The sequence below is a fragment of the Stegodyphus dumicola genome, chromosome 3, assembly GCF_044657685.1.
Source record: "Stegodyphus dumicola isolate Sdum_Otavi_A_Nest chromosome 3, ASM4465768v1".
Taxonomy (NCBI): Eukaryota; Metazoa; Arthropoda; class Arachnida; order Araneae; family Eresidae; genus Stegodyphus; species Stegodyphus dumicola.
In genome coordinates this window covers 156,840,313-156,858,012 of record NC_140770.1, presented here as the reverse complement: position 1 = coordinate 156,858,012, position 17,700 = coordinate 156,840,313, and the positions used below count along the sequence as shown (strand labels likewise).

Genomic DNA, 17,700 nt, shown 5'->3' with positions numbered 1-17,700 from the left:
TTTAAATAACGACTTAATTATTTATTTTTTATTTTTTATTATGGTACATTTTGAGTACACAAACCATGTCAAAACATAAAAGACTATAAACACGATGAAGCCATCCATTGTGCTCAATAATTCGAATTAGTAATGTGAAACATATTTTCAAATAATTTCATAAAGAAGGCAAAAAGTAATTTAATTTGTTAAAAATTAATTATGTTTCAGTAAATCACCTCACACAGTTGCATATCATTTTGTTCTCTTAACATTTAAAAAAATAATTGCAAAGTTTATGGGGGGGGAATTCAGTTTCTGCAAACTGCTGTGTTTATATATTTTGATTTTGCTAACAACTGAATGTTCAGTATGATCAACAAGACATTTTAATGTTGGTAATGACTTTTACACTTAGCTCTTTAAATATTACATTAGAATTTGATCTATACATATTAACAGGTGTAAAAGATGTGAAACTGCTAGAAGCAAGAAAATGATTCATGGAATGTAAAAAATTTTGGTAAGCTATCGAGTTATTCAATAAATTATCTCTTTACCAGTATGGTTTACCAGAAGAATTTTCTGACCAAAAATTTTTGAATGTATTTTTGTGTAATGAGAATAAATAATATTTTAAACTCTGCATCTAATGCTGCTCTTCAGTTGTGTTCATTTTACAAAAAAGAGACACCTAATATGTATAAAGCATAAGCAAGTATTATCCTCATACACTATATCTCAAGAAGAACAAAATGCTAACTGGCGTATTACATTTCTGCTGTCATTCTTATTTATAGCATTATTATATTTATATACTTTTTGATCCTGCATCTTGAAATAAATTATTGTACTTTGGAAATTGAATTTTGACAGTTAGTGCTCTCTTAATCTGTTATGTCCGTTTTCCTTTAGGTATTGTTTCCAGCTGCAGCAACATTTCATTATTACAGCAGACCTTCACTTAATATACACATTAATGATATCTTTCAACTACTGTTACCAAATTGCTGATGTTGTGGCCATTTGTATACGAAAACATGGAAAATACATAGCTTACTGTGATCTACAATTGAGTTAATATGACCAAAGCATTACTGAATAACATTTCTAGCTGAAGTTGGGAAATAAAATCAAAACAGATTATAAATGTCGTCAAGGAAGATAATAAGCCGTCAAACAGCATGGTTTTGATTTCAGTGAACCATTCTTTATAATAAGGCAAAAGAAGCCACCTTAGTTTGATGTAGATTTTCAATAACTCTATTAATTTTAAAGGCAATCAGGCATGGGTCCCTTTTCTAAAATCTCTGAAATTAGGTAGCTTTTTTGCTTAATTTTAAATTTTGCATTGGCACTTTCTCTTCCAGTGAAGGAAGGAAGCCCACTGAGTACAAAGATAGGATGAATTAGTCAAATGATTTCCTAAAACATTACTTATTAATAGTCCATTAACTAACTTTTACATTTAAATGCAAAAGATACTATGAACAGCTCATAAACAAATTTTTGCCTTTTCCTAATTAAAATGCTGTGAAAGTACCTATTTATATGTTTCTAGTTATATTTAGTTAAATTCCACTGCTATTTTACAAGAATTTTTTCTTCATTATTTAATATTATCAGTTTATTATCAAAATGGACAAATACAATCACATAAAGCAGTGTCTATTGTTCATTTGCTTATCATTAATTTTACTTATAAATTTACTATTTTGACAGTAAATATTATAATTACAGCATCTGCACTCTTCTCAATTTATGCTGTTTTCACCGAATTTACTAAATCAAGAGCTTTCTGAAAAAAACAATACAGAGTAATACCAATTAAAGTCTTTTAGACTATAGTTGCTTTGAGTGATTGACTATTCAAGACGATTTAAAAGTTCATGAAGCATGGAGTGAAACATAAAGTAGCATTCACAACTGACTGAACACATTTTATTTCTGAAGAAAACAATTCATGACACATGAAAGGTACCATACACACCCCTCATGATCATGTGTACATTTTTACATTGTTATAACAATATAATAAGCGACAAACATCTTGGCAGCACAGCATGCAACAACAGGAATGTAATGTATCTAAGATGAAAGTTAGATGCAGAATGATTTAGTTTCAGTTCAAATTTGTTCCCATTGGTTAATTTTAAATTTTGGTTCCCACATTTAAAATCAAAATTGGCTGAAGTGTTATGCAGGTATATGCTTGATGAGTGCTAAGTAAGAATCATGCCAGGAACATTAAATTTAAAATGGTGTAGCTTAGAACGATTTATTCTAAGCAGTTATTATTCATGGAACATAATAAAACTAAGATGGAGAGTTGAAACAAAATTACAGATTTGTCAGAATTCTGATTTATATGTTTTTTTTTTTTATTTTACACACATGCACTATATATCAATGAATGAGAATTTTTTGTTGAATGATAGAAATTATAATATTATGCTTCAAATGCTTTTTCTGGAAAGCCTTCAGAATTATCTTGTATCTGATCAATTCTGGGAAAGCTCAGCCACTTTAAATTAGGAAACAATGTCTAGAATCAGCATTCACAAAAATAACTCAATAGGTACCCTATTCTAAACACTTATAACAGATATAAGATATTTACAGTGGGAAAAAAAATGATAAAAGATAGTGATTTATTATATTTGTTTTCATTTAGTATTTCATATAACTTTCAATTTCAATTAAAATTCATTCTTACCTCTCTTTTGTCCGTTTTACACCTTCTTGTTCTACTGAATCGGAAGTTTCCCTAATTCCTGCAGTATCAGATATATTGACTAGATATCCTCCAAGATTTAAAGAGGTTTCAATGATATCTCGAGTTGTACCAGCAGTAGAAGACACTATAGCGATTTCTCTTTTACCTAAAATATACCATTTATCAAATACCATTTTATCATAATGATTTACATTTACAGAGAATATGTATACTAACTGAAAAAATTTAAGCTTTGTTTATTAATTCAGGAACAGCACAAGTTTCATAGCACTTGTGCAAGAACAGCACAAGTGTTGAAGAGCAGTTCCTCTTTGTCTTTTGTTTCACCATTCGGCCACAGCTTTCCTATAAATAATTTCAGTTGATAGGCATTTTCACACTCATAAGAACATACTTCAAAACACTAAGAGTAACATTCTTGTTTGTATTACTCTTGCATTTCAGTAAGAAAATATGGAAAGCAGAAGATAAATGGCAGTACATTTAATTTAGTTTTAAATTTATTTTTAATCGATGTGTGTTAGTATTATCCAGATGTTTCCAGGCGTGTTTATATTTTCCAGATTATGTACAATTAAACTATACATTGTTAAGGATAAAAATGATTCGTAAGTACTGTGACATCATCCGTTATCACTACTGTTGTCCTACATATTTTCTTGTTTATTGCATTTCCCTTAAAATTTTTGCTTTATTCTGATAGTTTATAATAATAATTCTTCCAACATTGCTCAATAAATGAATTTAACAAAATTAATCTGCCCATAATCAACTGGGAATTGCCTGCATTTTGCAAAAAAAATTTCCTTACTAATATTCTCACAACTACCTCAGTTTTTTTTTTTTTTTTTTTTTTTTAAGAATAATGCTGCACACCAGAGTTTTAAATTATATTTAGTTTGCAATGAGTGGTGACATGGAAAGTTTTATTTTGTTTTTAAGATTCTATTCTTTTTTTTTTATTTAGAAGATTAGTATTCTTTTTTTTTTTTTTTTTTAGACTTGATTAGTATTCTTTTATTTATTTATTTTTTTAGAAGTCATTACAGCAGCATTTGAAGATAATTTGGCAGCAATTCTGAGAAGGCAGTAATTTAAATTTTTAATTTTGTCAATAGCCTGGATTAAAATACTCTCAGGCATGAAAACATATGCTTAAATTTTTTATAAATATTGATATTTTACAATTTCAACATGTCAAAAACATTCAATTTTACAGTTTTGATGTAAATATAATTAATATCTCATAATTAAAAAACTGGTAAATCAATCAAAGTTACTTACACAAATTATTCAGAAGACTACTTTTGCCAACATTTGGTCTTCCAACTAATACGGCAAATACGCCACTTCTTAATTTCTCTCCTTTTCTTTTATCCAATAAATGACTAGCTATCTCTTGTTTCAGTTTATCTACATTACATTTCACTGTAAACAAAATAGAAAAATATATAGATTTAAAATGTATTTAACACCTGAAATGGTTGGGAAGAATAAACAGAACATACCCAGCTATACAGGAAGTTTGAAATAATTACACAGCTATATTTAAATTACTATTGTTTGTTTGCAGATTATGCTGCATCCTCTTTTCTCTTATATGTATAAATTCACAGAATCTCACTGCTAAGGTTTAGAATGATATTGGATCTTTTGAAAAGCACAACTCTTTTTATTCAATCTTATTGCAGCATTACAACTAGCGTATCAATAAAAGTCTTTACACAGCTTTAATTTCTACAATGGTTGGTCATATACATGCATTTCCAATAATAAAAATGCTTTAAATAAGGAAAATGTTTATTATACCAAATTTTAAAATTAAAAAAAAATTAATTTTAAAATTTTGTAAAAACTGCAAATTTTCAGAGTAAATATTTTGTAAAAATTATTACATTATTAATTCATAAATTAATTACAAATGCCATTAGGCTTGTAATTAATTTTTATATTTCTGTATAATTCCTTTTATGGTGTCCTCTGACTTTATGTTATTATAGACAGTAAAAATTTCTACCCATTCTTAAAAAATAAAAGACGAAAAGTTTGACTCTCCTATGATGAAAACTGACCAAGATATTTCAAGTTTGAGAGCACATTTTTAAACACAGGGGATACAAAATAAAGAATCAAATATTTAAATTGAACAAGGTCAAGGCTGAATTCTAACAAGATCATGGTTAACCCTTGAATATACTGATATCAAATACCAGCTAGATATTTAATGACTTAAGAAAGAAAAACATTTCTGATACAATATTAAAAGCAAACACATTAAATATGTTACATGAACAATAACCCTGAACCTGAATGGACTAGAGTATACACTGATAGCTCTAAAATACAAGACAATACTGCGGCTGGTGTATACAGTAAGCTCTTTTCCCAATGTACTCCTGTGGAACACATTAAGTCGAATTTTGATGAAGAGATCCTTGCAATCTCATTAGCTCTGGAAAACCTCAAGATAAAGATCAACTGTTTCTCTAAAGCAGTTACTCTAGCCGATTTCAAAGCAGTCATCCAGGCAGTAGTTATAAACCATGACACAGATACCCAGAAATAAAATAAGACAAACCTCGAACTTTTTTTACAAAAACAAAAACAAAAAAAAATCACTTTTCAATGGACCCCTTCACGTGTAGGTATCAACGGTAACGAAAAGACAGACTCACTGGCCAAGACAGAAACACTTCAGCCACAGGACAGCAAACCACTTCCTCCAGAGTCACTTAAAAAGCATATTTTTGAGAGAAAAATGGATACTCATAAATCTGACCAGGTAAATCCTGGGCTAATATTGAAGACACTCAGAAAAAGTTTTGTCAAAAACCCCACAAAGAGGCTGTGGCAAACTTCAGACTGCAAACAGGCCACAATTGCATGGCACATCACCTTAATAAAATCAGCATCCTTCCATCTTATATATGCCAAATTTGTAATTCAGGCATCATGAATACAGAGAATCTTTTTATATGCCCAAAACTAGATAAAGAGTCTCAGAAACATGGTGAGATTGTAGAGATATTAGGTAATTTTTGGAAGCAGAAGAGATGCAAAATTAGCACCGCCTCTGGAATAACAGCACGGCTATATAATATTCTATATAGCTGGTAAAAAATAAACTGCTAGGAAAGCAGGAGAAATAATTTATAAGATAAGCAAATTATACTGGAAAGGCAGAGCTTTTATGAATTTAATGAATGACCTTTTATGAATTTATGAATTTTTATAAATTTATTATTTTAATTATTACTTTTAATTATGTAAAGACATCTCTTATGTTCCTTTCATTTTTGTTTAAATTTTTAACTTTTTACTTTTGTTCCCATATTCATTTGTTCTGGTTCTTACTTTAAACGCTTGTTCTTTTTTATTATATATCATTGTTCTTGTGTGATACTTGAGCTGTTTTATGTTTGGAATGATCCTTCAGTCATATGTAACAACATATTTAAATCTATGCATAATTGGAAATAGAATGTTAGTTTAAAAAAAAAAAAAGTTTCTGAGGATACAAATTAAATGACCAGTATTCCTATGCAGACTGTTATGAAATGTTTTGATCAATTAATTCCCCCCAAAGAAAATAAGATTTTATTCGCAGAATCTAGTAGAACTTATGTCTTAGAAAACAGCGGCAAGCTTCAATAACCAATTCATAACATTATCTGCATAAATTAAAAGGAAATATATGTTTAGTTTTTTCCACTTTCTTTTCTTTTTTTTTTTAAGATTAGATTAAAGTCTTAATGTAATATGTGAATATTATTTATACATTTTTCACATTTAAAAATTTCAAACTACTTGTGTAAGAATGCTTCTGGGATCCTAAATATAACCAAAGTAAAAATTTAAAAATGTTACACACTAGTACATCACAAAGAAGTATCATCAAACAACATTAAAGGGGATTAAAAAAGATGAATCTTATTGAGAAATTTTCATTCTTCTTTGCGGTTGCAGAGTGCTGAAGAAGCAAAAAGTTCAACATTATGTAACCATAAAATGTGTATGTCCTTCCAACACACCTATCCAGGTTATTGACGTGGCTAATAACCAATTCCCACCAGCGTCATCTAGTGATTTGATGTATGAAATCCTGACATGAAAAATAGCAGTCGAAGATTAGAATGGAAATAGGAATCAGGGGCATAGCTAGAGTTTCCAGCGCCTGGGGCCAATTGAAGAATTTGTGCCCTTTTCTGTGTGCCAAGAATGGAAAACATTTCATTAAAAAATTTCGTAGCATCAATTTGGAGCCCCTTGAATGCTGTGCCACTGATAAGAATCTAGCCATATGTCCCAGATAGCATTTATATGAAGTATTGTATGGAATATGAAGTATTGTATGTATAGCCAAGTACCTGCTGACACAGCTGTTAAGTTAAGCATCTGTTACTCACCTTCACCTTCATAATATGTTTTTCATCGTATGTCGTAAGTTGGCATATCCTGTTCATCTGCTTTGTTAAGCTCAAGGAAAGTCCCCACTAAAATCTACGTTTAACTTGCCGCAAGTTTGCTCCGTTGGCAGGCAGTCAAGTTTTTAAACTCTCAACATTACCCAAAATTAGATCAGCAAATCATGTTATATAATTTACTTTTTAACTGACCTCCTAAGGAAAGCTGAAAACAACGGCAAAAATACAAAATTTTGTAATTAAATAGCCCTGTCAATTTTTCTCTTAGTAGTCAGACTTTTATGTTATTTTATTTCTCATAAGCATAAACTTTTAATTATTTCTTTGCTCCTGATGAAGAGGGACCTGCACCTGTTAGTCCTCAAAATCAGTACAGTCTTGATTAAAATCTATGGCAAACACAAGGTTGTTGTGTTTATGATAAAACCTATTTATATAGTGCCATGGGCAAAGTTGACTGCACTGGTAATCCACAAAATATTATCATCATAGAGGTTCGGTCTCATAAAAAAAATCTTAATTTTTAACAATTCAGCAAGGATAGCCAGACAATTAAAAATGTATGCAATTGTCAATTCTTTGTCCGAGTAGTTACCACAGTTTCTGTAGGTTTTCCTACATTCTCTGTCAGTTTTCATCCTCTGTGATGGTATGTTCTAAGCCTGACTATGCTTTAATTATAAGTCAATCACCACTCACAGGGTTGCCACTCAAACAGGAAAATGAAATTCTCTGACTTTTCCAGGTGTGTTTTAAGAAAATTCCAGTCTAACTGTGTAATGCATGTTGGCTGTGCTAAGCAGTAAATTAATTATGGTATTACTTGAAAACATTATTATTATAAAAGCATTATTATTATAATTACAATAGGAGCTGTTTTTTTCCACTGAAGATTGAGATTAGAATCTGCCCAATCTGGAATAAAAGAAGGCTTTTATTTGCAGGCATTTTGTAGCTAAACGAAAGAAAGACATCTATTTAATGATATTTTTAAAATAAATTCAGGTATTTTACATTTATTTCGCAGAATACACAAGCAAAAAATATGTGCATTAAATTTTATGATGGTATGTCATCATACTGCTAGAATTAATTTCAGGATTATGCCAGCGAAAATTTCTTGAAATTTGGAAGTATTATTTACCAATAATAAATAAATTTACAGGGAAGAAGCAACATTAAATGATATGATAACATAAAAATAAAGATAATAACTTAAAAATTGAATTAGAATAATCAATGATATTTTAGTGAGTATCGTTATATTACATGGTTAGCCTAGATGACTGATTACTATTTTTTTATTTTACAATGGCAAATAAGGCATATATATATATAAAGTTTAAAAAAGCTTTTACGGTAAACTCCTAGCATACCGTAAGGTGTTGGCAAGATTTTGAAAATTGTCGCCAACACCAAAATGACCCGTTTACTGCTTATCATTGTTGTCTTTAAGTTTTCCTTATGCAAATTTTGATCGGAGGTCAATCGGCGGTAAGCTAACGTGGTTGCAGTTGATTGGCCGATGATGTCAAGATCGGTGGGTTGGCCGAGTATTATACATAGGTATACTGGTATCGGCGAATGTCTTGGTATTATGAGCTAGCATTATGCTAGTTTTCTTTCACTCAAATGGTTTTAAATGTAAAGGCTACAGCGTTAACTTACTTTATTTTAATTTACAGAATAAAGCATGAATTTTATTTAGATTAGTCTTAGCTTTATTGAAGGGAAGCAAAATATGCTTTGCCTTTATCACCACTGCCAACAGGGTTATGGGCCCAGCGCCAACAACTATTCAGTCATCCAGTTCAACTCAGCATTGAAGGAATGTAGGTGAAGAGGGCCGTTATCCATGAAAAGAAGCTGACCTGTCTTAGAAGTTTGCTCAAGTTGTTGTATTCAATTGAAGATGTCATTACTACCTGACAACTGGGATCGATGGAAAGTCGATATGAAAATGCTATTACTGGATAGAAATTGTTGGAGCTTCATAGAGGACAAAGAAGAAAAATTAGATAAAAGTGCAACAAGGCGTGAAAAGCAGGAATTCACACTGAGAGAGAATAGAGCCTTCACTACATTATATTATGGAATTAAAACTGAGTTCAGGCTGCTGATACAAGAATGTTCAACTGGTAAAGAAGCATGGGAAGTTCTACAGAAGCAATTCGAACCCAAAACAAGACCAAGGATAATTCAGTTAGTAGATGAATTTAGTATTAGATATATGCCAAATGAAGAAATGGGATTATTCATCACGAGGATGAGAATGACTGCAAAGAAGTTGGCTGAAGCTGGTAACAACTTAGCAGATCTTTTTAAAGGATTTCAGGCAATAAGGAGATTACCCCAGGAATACTCCGGCATTGTACATTGATCTATAGGTGGAAGGATGAAGATTTTACGCTGGAAAGAATTGCTGAAGAACTGGTAAAGGAAGAAAGCCGACTTCGCCAGGTAAATGCTGATTTAGAAGACAGCAAGGTAAGCGTGTTTAATACTATAAGTTGAAATGCAGGGAAAGATAGAGTTGAAAATAAAACTAAATCGAAGAAAAAAATGGGGAATATGAGAATAGGACCTTGTTTCAGATGTCATAAATTTTGACACTTAATCGCTTAATGTAAAGAAAATGTAAGTATAAATCAGAAGTTTAAAATAGATGATAAAAATGGACAGTTTAAAGATAAAGAATTAATGTTAATAGAAAATTATGTAGCAACTACAGATAAAGGAGGTAAGGCAGATAAATTTAATTGGGTTGTAGATACTGCAACTACAACTCATTTCTGTAATAATAGAAATTTAATGACAAATTTTGAAGAAATAAATGATATACGTATGTCTTTAGCTATAGGAAATTGTGAAAGTAAAGTAATAGGAAAGGGTACCATCAAATTTGCAGTAAAAGTAGGCAGTCGAATAAATTGGATTGAGTTAGATAATGTGTTATATAATCCAAATCTAAGGAGAAATTTACTATCAGGAGCAAGGTTAGAAAAAGCAGGTGCTCATTTTGTGATTTCAAAAGGTACGATGTGGGTATACTTTAATAATTGGGATAGATTATGCTATGCTAAACGATATGACGGACTTTATCACGTTTAGACCATTTAGATATGCAACAGATAAAAAGGAAGCTGGTTACGGTACAGAAATTGGAAAGTTAAATAAAGTAGACGGTGCGATGCTATGGCATCGGAGATTTAGCCATGTAAATTTTGATTATATTAAGAAAACTAGTAAGAATCAAAGCGTGAAAGGGTTACCAGAAATTGTAAAACCAACGGAGAGGTGTGAACCCTGTATTATTGCTAAATCTAGTAGAATAACTTTTAAAACTGTTCTGAAGAGATCAAATAAACCATTGCTGTTGGTTTATTTAGACGTTTGTGGCCCACTACCAGTTCCATCTAAAGGTGGGAGTAAATATTTCCTTCCTATTGTGGATGACTATAGTAGATTAGTAACAGTGTATTGTATGAAAAATAAAAACGAATTGTTCTACAACTTTAAGAATTATCATAGGCAAATGGAAAGACTGACAAATAGAAAATTAATAAGTATATGCATCGATAACGGTAGGGAATTCTGTAACAGGCAATTCGAAGGGTACTTAGCCGAAAATGGAATTAGTGTTGAACGCACAAACACGTACACCCTAGAAGAGAGCAGTGTGTGTGAACGTTTTAACCGAATGGCATTAGACACAGTTAAAGCTATGCTTGATGATAAAATGGGAAAAGAATGGTGGACAGAAGCTCTTGGCTGTTTCGTACATATGTGAAACAGAGTATGTCATAAAAGCAACCGAACGCCTCATGAAATTTTCCTAAATAGAAAACCCAGCATTGTTTATTTTAAAATATTTGGTTGTAAAGCCTATGTTGGTGTGCCAAAACAGATTAGAAATAAATTACAAATGAGGTGCAAAGAAGGAATCATGGTAGGATATGGCCTTGTTGGGAAGGAATATTAACATTCATCCATGTGACCTAAACAATAAGCAAAGCCTCAAACTGCCATGTTTTCATGTCATATTGCTAGATTTAAACTAATGATCTAAAATCTGGAATCATCTAAGTCCCAATGATTCTGGATCTCAGATTTTGTACTGCACAGATAAGTTCTGAAATAAATAAGTAAGTTCTTCAGAGATGGCTGAAAGTACAGTACACCCATCAAAGAAAGATTTACAGCTGGAACCATGGCCAGGAATAGTTGATTTGCAATTTAGTGGAAAAAGCAATGTCATTGAGAAAGAAGTCTTTCAATATTGAACTTTCAATATTTCTACAATTTTCTGTGAATCTTCTGATGCAAAAATACATAATGATAAAAACTTAATAGCTAAACTGCTGCAGATAACAAGATACAAAAATATTTGGTAATTCTCCAATATTTCCAAATGCTTCACATAATTAATACTTGGAAAGAAAATATAAGATAATACACGAACAGCTATGCACCAAATCTTAATCTGTGTAAATTTAGTTAATTACTAGTTTCATTCAGTTATGCTATATTTATTATTTGTTGTTCACATTTACTTCAATGAATATTTACTGATCTTTTACAACAGTTTAAAGAAGATACATATTCTTCTTATCATTATTAAGGAATAATTCAAGAAGGCACGAAATATTGTAAATCATTCCATTCATCTAGAATTAATTATACATTAAAATAAGTACTGTTAAATGGTTGTAAATAGGCAATTAGAAATTTCTAAATAAATTTAGTGATGTAGAAATTTTAATGAAATAAATAAGTTAAGAGATATATGTCTTATATTAAAAAAAAAAAAAAAAAAAAAGTCAAATTAGTGCTTTTACTAGTACATATTTTCCTATAAAGGAAATCCAATTTTTCAAACTTAAAATCAACATAAACTAGAATACTTTTTATGGATTTAGCAATTCTAAAAGCAAGACACCTAAAAAGTGTGAGCATTTAATGATTTTAATAATTCTAGTGTTAAACATTGAAGTGCTCCCAAAGAAACAAATATTCCAAAAGTATAGGCATTTAATAAGTACTAGTTTTCCCAAAGAAACAAATAATCCTCAAAGTGTGGGTATTTAATGAGCTTGGTACTTCTAGTATTAAAGACAGAAATATTCCTAAAGAAACAATCAATCCTAAAAGTATGGCCATTTATTTAGCACTAAGCATTACAGTATTCTCCCCCTCCCTCCAAATAAACAAGGAATTTTCAAAGTTTTCATTTAATGAGTTTGGTAACTCTACTGTAAAACACGAAAATGTACTCAGAAGAAATAAAAAATCACAAAAGTATGAGCATTTAAACAGCATTAAGAATTGCAGTATTCCAAAAGGAATAACAAATCCCCAAAATATGGACATTTAAAAAGTTTGGCAATTCTAGTAAATATTAATATTATGAAAGTAAGGAGCTTTTTAGTGTTAGAAATATGGGTATTAGCATTAAACACTAACAGGGATAAGAGAAACACATTAAGCACATTTATCAAAGCAGCTACAAATAATTAAGCGGGTTTTCCAAAAAAAAAATCTTCAATATTATAACAAATTACTGGCTAAGCACTTTTCTTAACTTACTGACCAGTATCTAAAATAGTATTGTCCAAATGCTGGTCCTCACTGAAATCAATATAAGCTTCAAGTCTAGCAAGGCACTGAAAGAAAAACACAATGTAATTTGATAGATAAAAACTAGTAACTACAATTTTGTAAGCTATTCTTGTAATTCAATAACTCAAATAGATATATATGCAATGAAATCTCTCAGAAAACATTCACAGTTCCAAACAATTTTGATGTTATGTATAGATGGTTGCCAGAAAGATGGAATTTAAGCTTGTGTTTTGTAAGAAATGCTTTACATAATTATATTTATGTCCTCTAGGAAATAGCACTTATATTTATTTTCTACATTTAACATTTCATGCATATATTTATGTTTTATACTCAATATTTCATAGATACATTTATATTCTACTTATGTCATACATATATATTATGTTCTATATTATTGGGTTGTTCAGAAAGTAATTTTGCTTTCTTCCGTGTAGTTTTTGGTTGGTACACTTTCAAATATGGAAAGTGAAAAGCAGCATTTTCGGCATATTTTACTTTCTTTTTACTATCGAAAATGTAAAAATACTGTTCAAGCAAGAAAAAAAATTATCTAATGTTTTTGGCATTGAAGCCATCCTTTAGTCAACTATTCAATCAGAAAGGAACAGAGAAACAAATTCACAGGGTCTGCCATTTCCTACTCTATATTAAGTAGGAAATTTTAAATCTCCATATTAAACTAAATTTCTTGCAGCCTTAATGCAGTGAATATGTGAAACACATATGTCTCAGCCTTCAGAAAAAAAGGTTAAGAAACTGCCTAGCAATAACTGGAACTTGTAGAATAGTAGAATGATTGACTGGACTGTTGTCTTACATGATCCTCATTTAGTAGGTTAACCTCTGTTGCTAACAGATAAATGACTTGCTTGAAGCAGATCTGCAGAGAACCATTGAAATATTTTATGCTATAGACTTTATAAATTGCTTAATATTAATGAAACTCACTACAACTACAAATCATTGACAAGACTGTCTTTTGTATAATCAAGGCTCCTCCATTATTCCCAAACTGACAAATGACCTTTCAGCAATTTTGCTACAGACCCAATGACATAATTTTTTACATAAGATATCACCTGATTGTGAATAGAACTCATTAAATTACAAATGATTTGATCATGGTTTTTTCATACCATTGATTTGAGAAGTAACCTCTTATCGCAATTTTGACAGAAACCACTGAAAAGTCTTAATTTAAGATATTAATGATGATTAATGTAACTCATCTTCCAGATCCCATCTTGTATTTGTCCCATTGTACAAGATGTTATATTGTACGAATGCACTTTACATTGATAATGATATCAGAATAGAGGTTAAAAAATGATTCCATGATCAATACGTAGACTTTTATGAGGAAGGAATTGAAAAGTTGATTGTCTGGTGATAAAACAAGCACTTTTTTTTTCAACTTTGATATTATAAAAGAGCTTGCACAACTTGATTTCTTTAGAACTTAATGGCTTTTATATATTTAGGAAATCATTCAAAGATGAACATAGGAGTCAGATATGACAAAAAAGTGGAAATGTGCTAATATTCTTTTCTAGTTATCAAATATTAAATACTGTTGTAAAGTTAATTACAGTTGTCAAATGTTAAAGTCAGTTGTTGAATATTAAGGACTCAATTGTCAAATATTAAATACAGTGATGAAATATTAAGCAGCCAACTGCCAAATATTTTAGCCTTAGTTGTCAAAATCTAAATACAGACCTTTTTTATTTTATCAGCCCAACTGTTGTACAGATTATGCAAAGCACCACCCAATTGCTTCAGAGCTTGCTTGTGTTGGGCTTCTGTTTCTGCATGTAATAAATCTGCCAATCCTTCTACTTCAGTCAGATCCAACTTCCCAGCTAAAAATGCTCTATTGGCAAGAAACATAAATTAAGAAACTATTTTTATTAATGACAATGTCATCATGTCATCAGTGCAATATAACTATTAGTGTGGGTCACAATATAAATAGTGATATACATATAAAACAATCAGCTTTTTTTTGACAGATTATGCACATGTTGGAACGAAAATATGTCATAATTTTTAAAGAAGTCCACATCAGGTTTTTAATACAGTACAAAGTCCGTAAATCGGACTCGTTGGGACTTCTGCGATTTTGGATTAGGGATTTTTCCGGATTATAGATCGTCAATTTAAATCTGGTAAGACAGCATGCAGAAATTATACAGTTAAAAATATGAAACCGTAATTTATGAAATAAAGAGCAATTATGATCTAAAGGGTATCAAAATTTACACACACACAAAAAAAAAAAAAAAAAAGCTTAATATTTATTTGTTTACTTTATTAAACATTTCTTTTAACGCGCACATGCGTAATGTATGCTCTATGCAGAAACGGAAGCCCAACATAAGCAAGCTCTGAAACAATTGGGTTGTATGCACATGAATTCTTTACGCCCATGCATAAAACATACCAAAAGAAAAGTTTGTGGCCTTTTGAGGTTCGGATTATAGATCATTCCGGATAATGGATGTCCAGATTACGGACTTTGTACTGTATAAATATGTGAATGCTTAATTAAAGTGAGCTTATGTACTTCCAAAATAGCAGACTACTAAGCAAATATGAAAATTGAAATGCCTAGATCAGGAATCTGATTTTTTTTGACAGTCAAAATCTCAAGAATTTTTCACCTTTTAATATGTTACATAATTATTCTACAGGGGAAAAAAAAATCTTAATATGACATTTAGATTTCATTTACAAAATTTTATTATTTTTAGATTACATACATCTTGTCATAATTTTGTAAATTCTGTTTTAATTCAATGTTCTTCAAAAACAAAGAAAATATTGATTTATCTACATTGGAAATATTGAATTTAATAGAAATCAAACAAAAATATGCAGACTCTAATAAAACTCTTTTACATTGGAATAATGATTTAATGAATCATACATTTTAAAATTAAGAAAGGAATAACATTTTAATTAAAAGAAAAGAAATCTTTAATTTCATTTCAAATTTTTTTCCCCACTTTTGTAAAAAAAAAAAAAAAAAAAAAAAAAAACTGAACTATTTGGACAATATTATACAGCTTGAATAACTGCTTTAAAGTGAAAAATTTCAGTCTGATTACACCAAATGACATTGATTCTGTTTGGATTATTTGTATATTTACAAGAAACATACAATACAATTAATGAATTAGTTTCCTTATACATAACTACATGTATAATTAAATGATACTAAATACTAAAATTACAACCTTCCAGGTATCACAAAAATGCAAAAGAAAAAGTTGAGAACCTGTAAGAAAAAATTTAAAATTTAAGTAAAAGTGAAGAAGCCAAGTAATTTGGCCAAATTTACTTTTATAGTTTTGCTCATAAAGCACAATTTATTTCTTTGGTTTAGACAGTATTTATATTTTTAAGATTTTAATTCCTTTTCCTATAATACGATATATATATATATATATATATATATAGTAGCACCAAATTAATTTTAAAATAAATTGTCACAGTTTAGTCATTTATTAGCCCAGAAGGGCTATTAATTTCGTTTTAGCATTTTGCGTCAATTCACTTTCTGTATTCTCATTTTTCAAACTGTTGCCACCAACTATTACAGCTCCGTATTATATTTAAAGAAATTAAATAATGAATAATCTACATAAATGTATGTATGTTTCTCACATTGTGATAAAACAACGGCACCTAGCAACATCAAAGTTTGAATAACGTAGTCCTCCATTCACGTATGGCATCCCAAGCCCAAATTTGGAATTTGTTTTATTAACTATTTCATATTTTGTCCAATATTAAAGAATTTTTGATTAAACTCAACCATTTCAAAGCCAGCAATGGCAACACTGTATGGGGGGGGATTTAGCTCTAGCACGCGAGACTGTGTATCGGAATTCTAAAGATATGCTCTTTCAGATATTTTGTGATATTGCTGTTGAACTGAATTTTATGGTTTAAGAGCAAAGAACATGATATTTAATAAATAAAAGTAACACATAAAACGTAAAAAAAAAAAAAAAAAAAAAAAAAACCACCGTTCCCTTTAGGCATAATGTAAAATCTGAATGCCTTCAGAATTTTTTTTATTGTATATTTTTGAATAACTGATTTTTAATTTTTGTCATCATCCTTCTAGCATCCAAATTAAGCCCTATCCATGTCAAACTGAGCTAAGTCCAAGCCAACCCTTCTCAGTATCAGATCAGTCAGTCCAACTGACCAACATCATATCGACCCAAATCCAAACCGACCCTCCTCAATGTCAAATTAACTCCTCGAAATTTATATTGACCACTCTGTGTACTCCTGGTATGGGTAAAGATAAGTATACCTTGGAGCATCCAAGTAATTTTAAATATACCTTGGAGAATCTAAAACAGACAACGTAATCAAACAATTTTCTTCATCTTACAGAAAATTTCCAAGCTTTTACTTATGCTGAATTTAATTAATTACAGTTTTAAATTTCAGTTCTACAAATATATTGTGTATCAACATTTTCAAGAAAATATTTGTATTTAAATACATGATCAAGAGCAGCAGGTATCAACATAATTCACAGAATACTTTAAAATCAAAAATGGCAACAAGCAACATTTAAGTAAAAGGATGAAAATATGATGGAAAATGTAATGTATTAATTTCTCACCTTTTTGTAAATTCCCCAGCTTCAGCAAACCGGAAATGTGGAAGCTTATGCAAAGCATTTAAAACACTTTTTATCACAGCATTTCCTCCATGAATGTGCAGTTCACAAACATCTTCCCCTGTAAAGCTGTTAGGAGCTGTATTAGAGTAACATTATTAGTTTGAAACTATTATTTCCACAGATACAACAAATGATATTTAGTATCCCAATTTAATATCAATGATATAAGAGCATGAAGAATGATGAAATGCCCATCATGTCAATTTGATACGAATGATATAAGCAAT

At 30.2% G+C, this 17,700-nt stretch overlaps 1 protein-coding gene across 5 annotated transcripts in view; it reads right to left on the bottom strand.

The window, feature by feature from the left end:
• Positions 1–17,700, bottom strand: part of LOC118184904 (5-taurinomethyluridine-[tRNA] synthase subunit GTPB3, mitochondrial) — a 49,922-nt gene that overhangs the window by 13,163 nt on the left and 19,059 nt on the right. For all 5 annotated transcript variants that reach the window (XM_035354637.2, XM_035354640.2, XM_035354641.2 and 2 more), the window contains exons 3-7: positions 17,414–17,549; positions 14,485–14,638; positions 12,731–12,803; positions 4,001–4,144; positions 2,696–2,861 (exon numbers count right to left, since the gene is read on the bottom strand). In XM_035354637.2, coding sequence (XP_035210528.1) covers positions 2,696–2,861; positions 4,001–4,144; positions 12,731–12,803; positions 14,485–14,638; positions 17,414–17,549 — 673 coding nt within the window. The remainder of the gene's footprint in view (positions 1–2,695; positions 2,862–4,000; positions 4,145–12,730; positions 12,804–14,484; positions 14,639–17,413; positions 17,550–17,700) is intronic.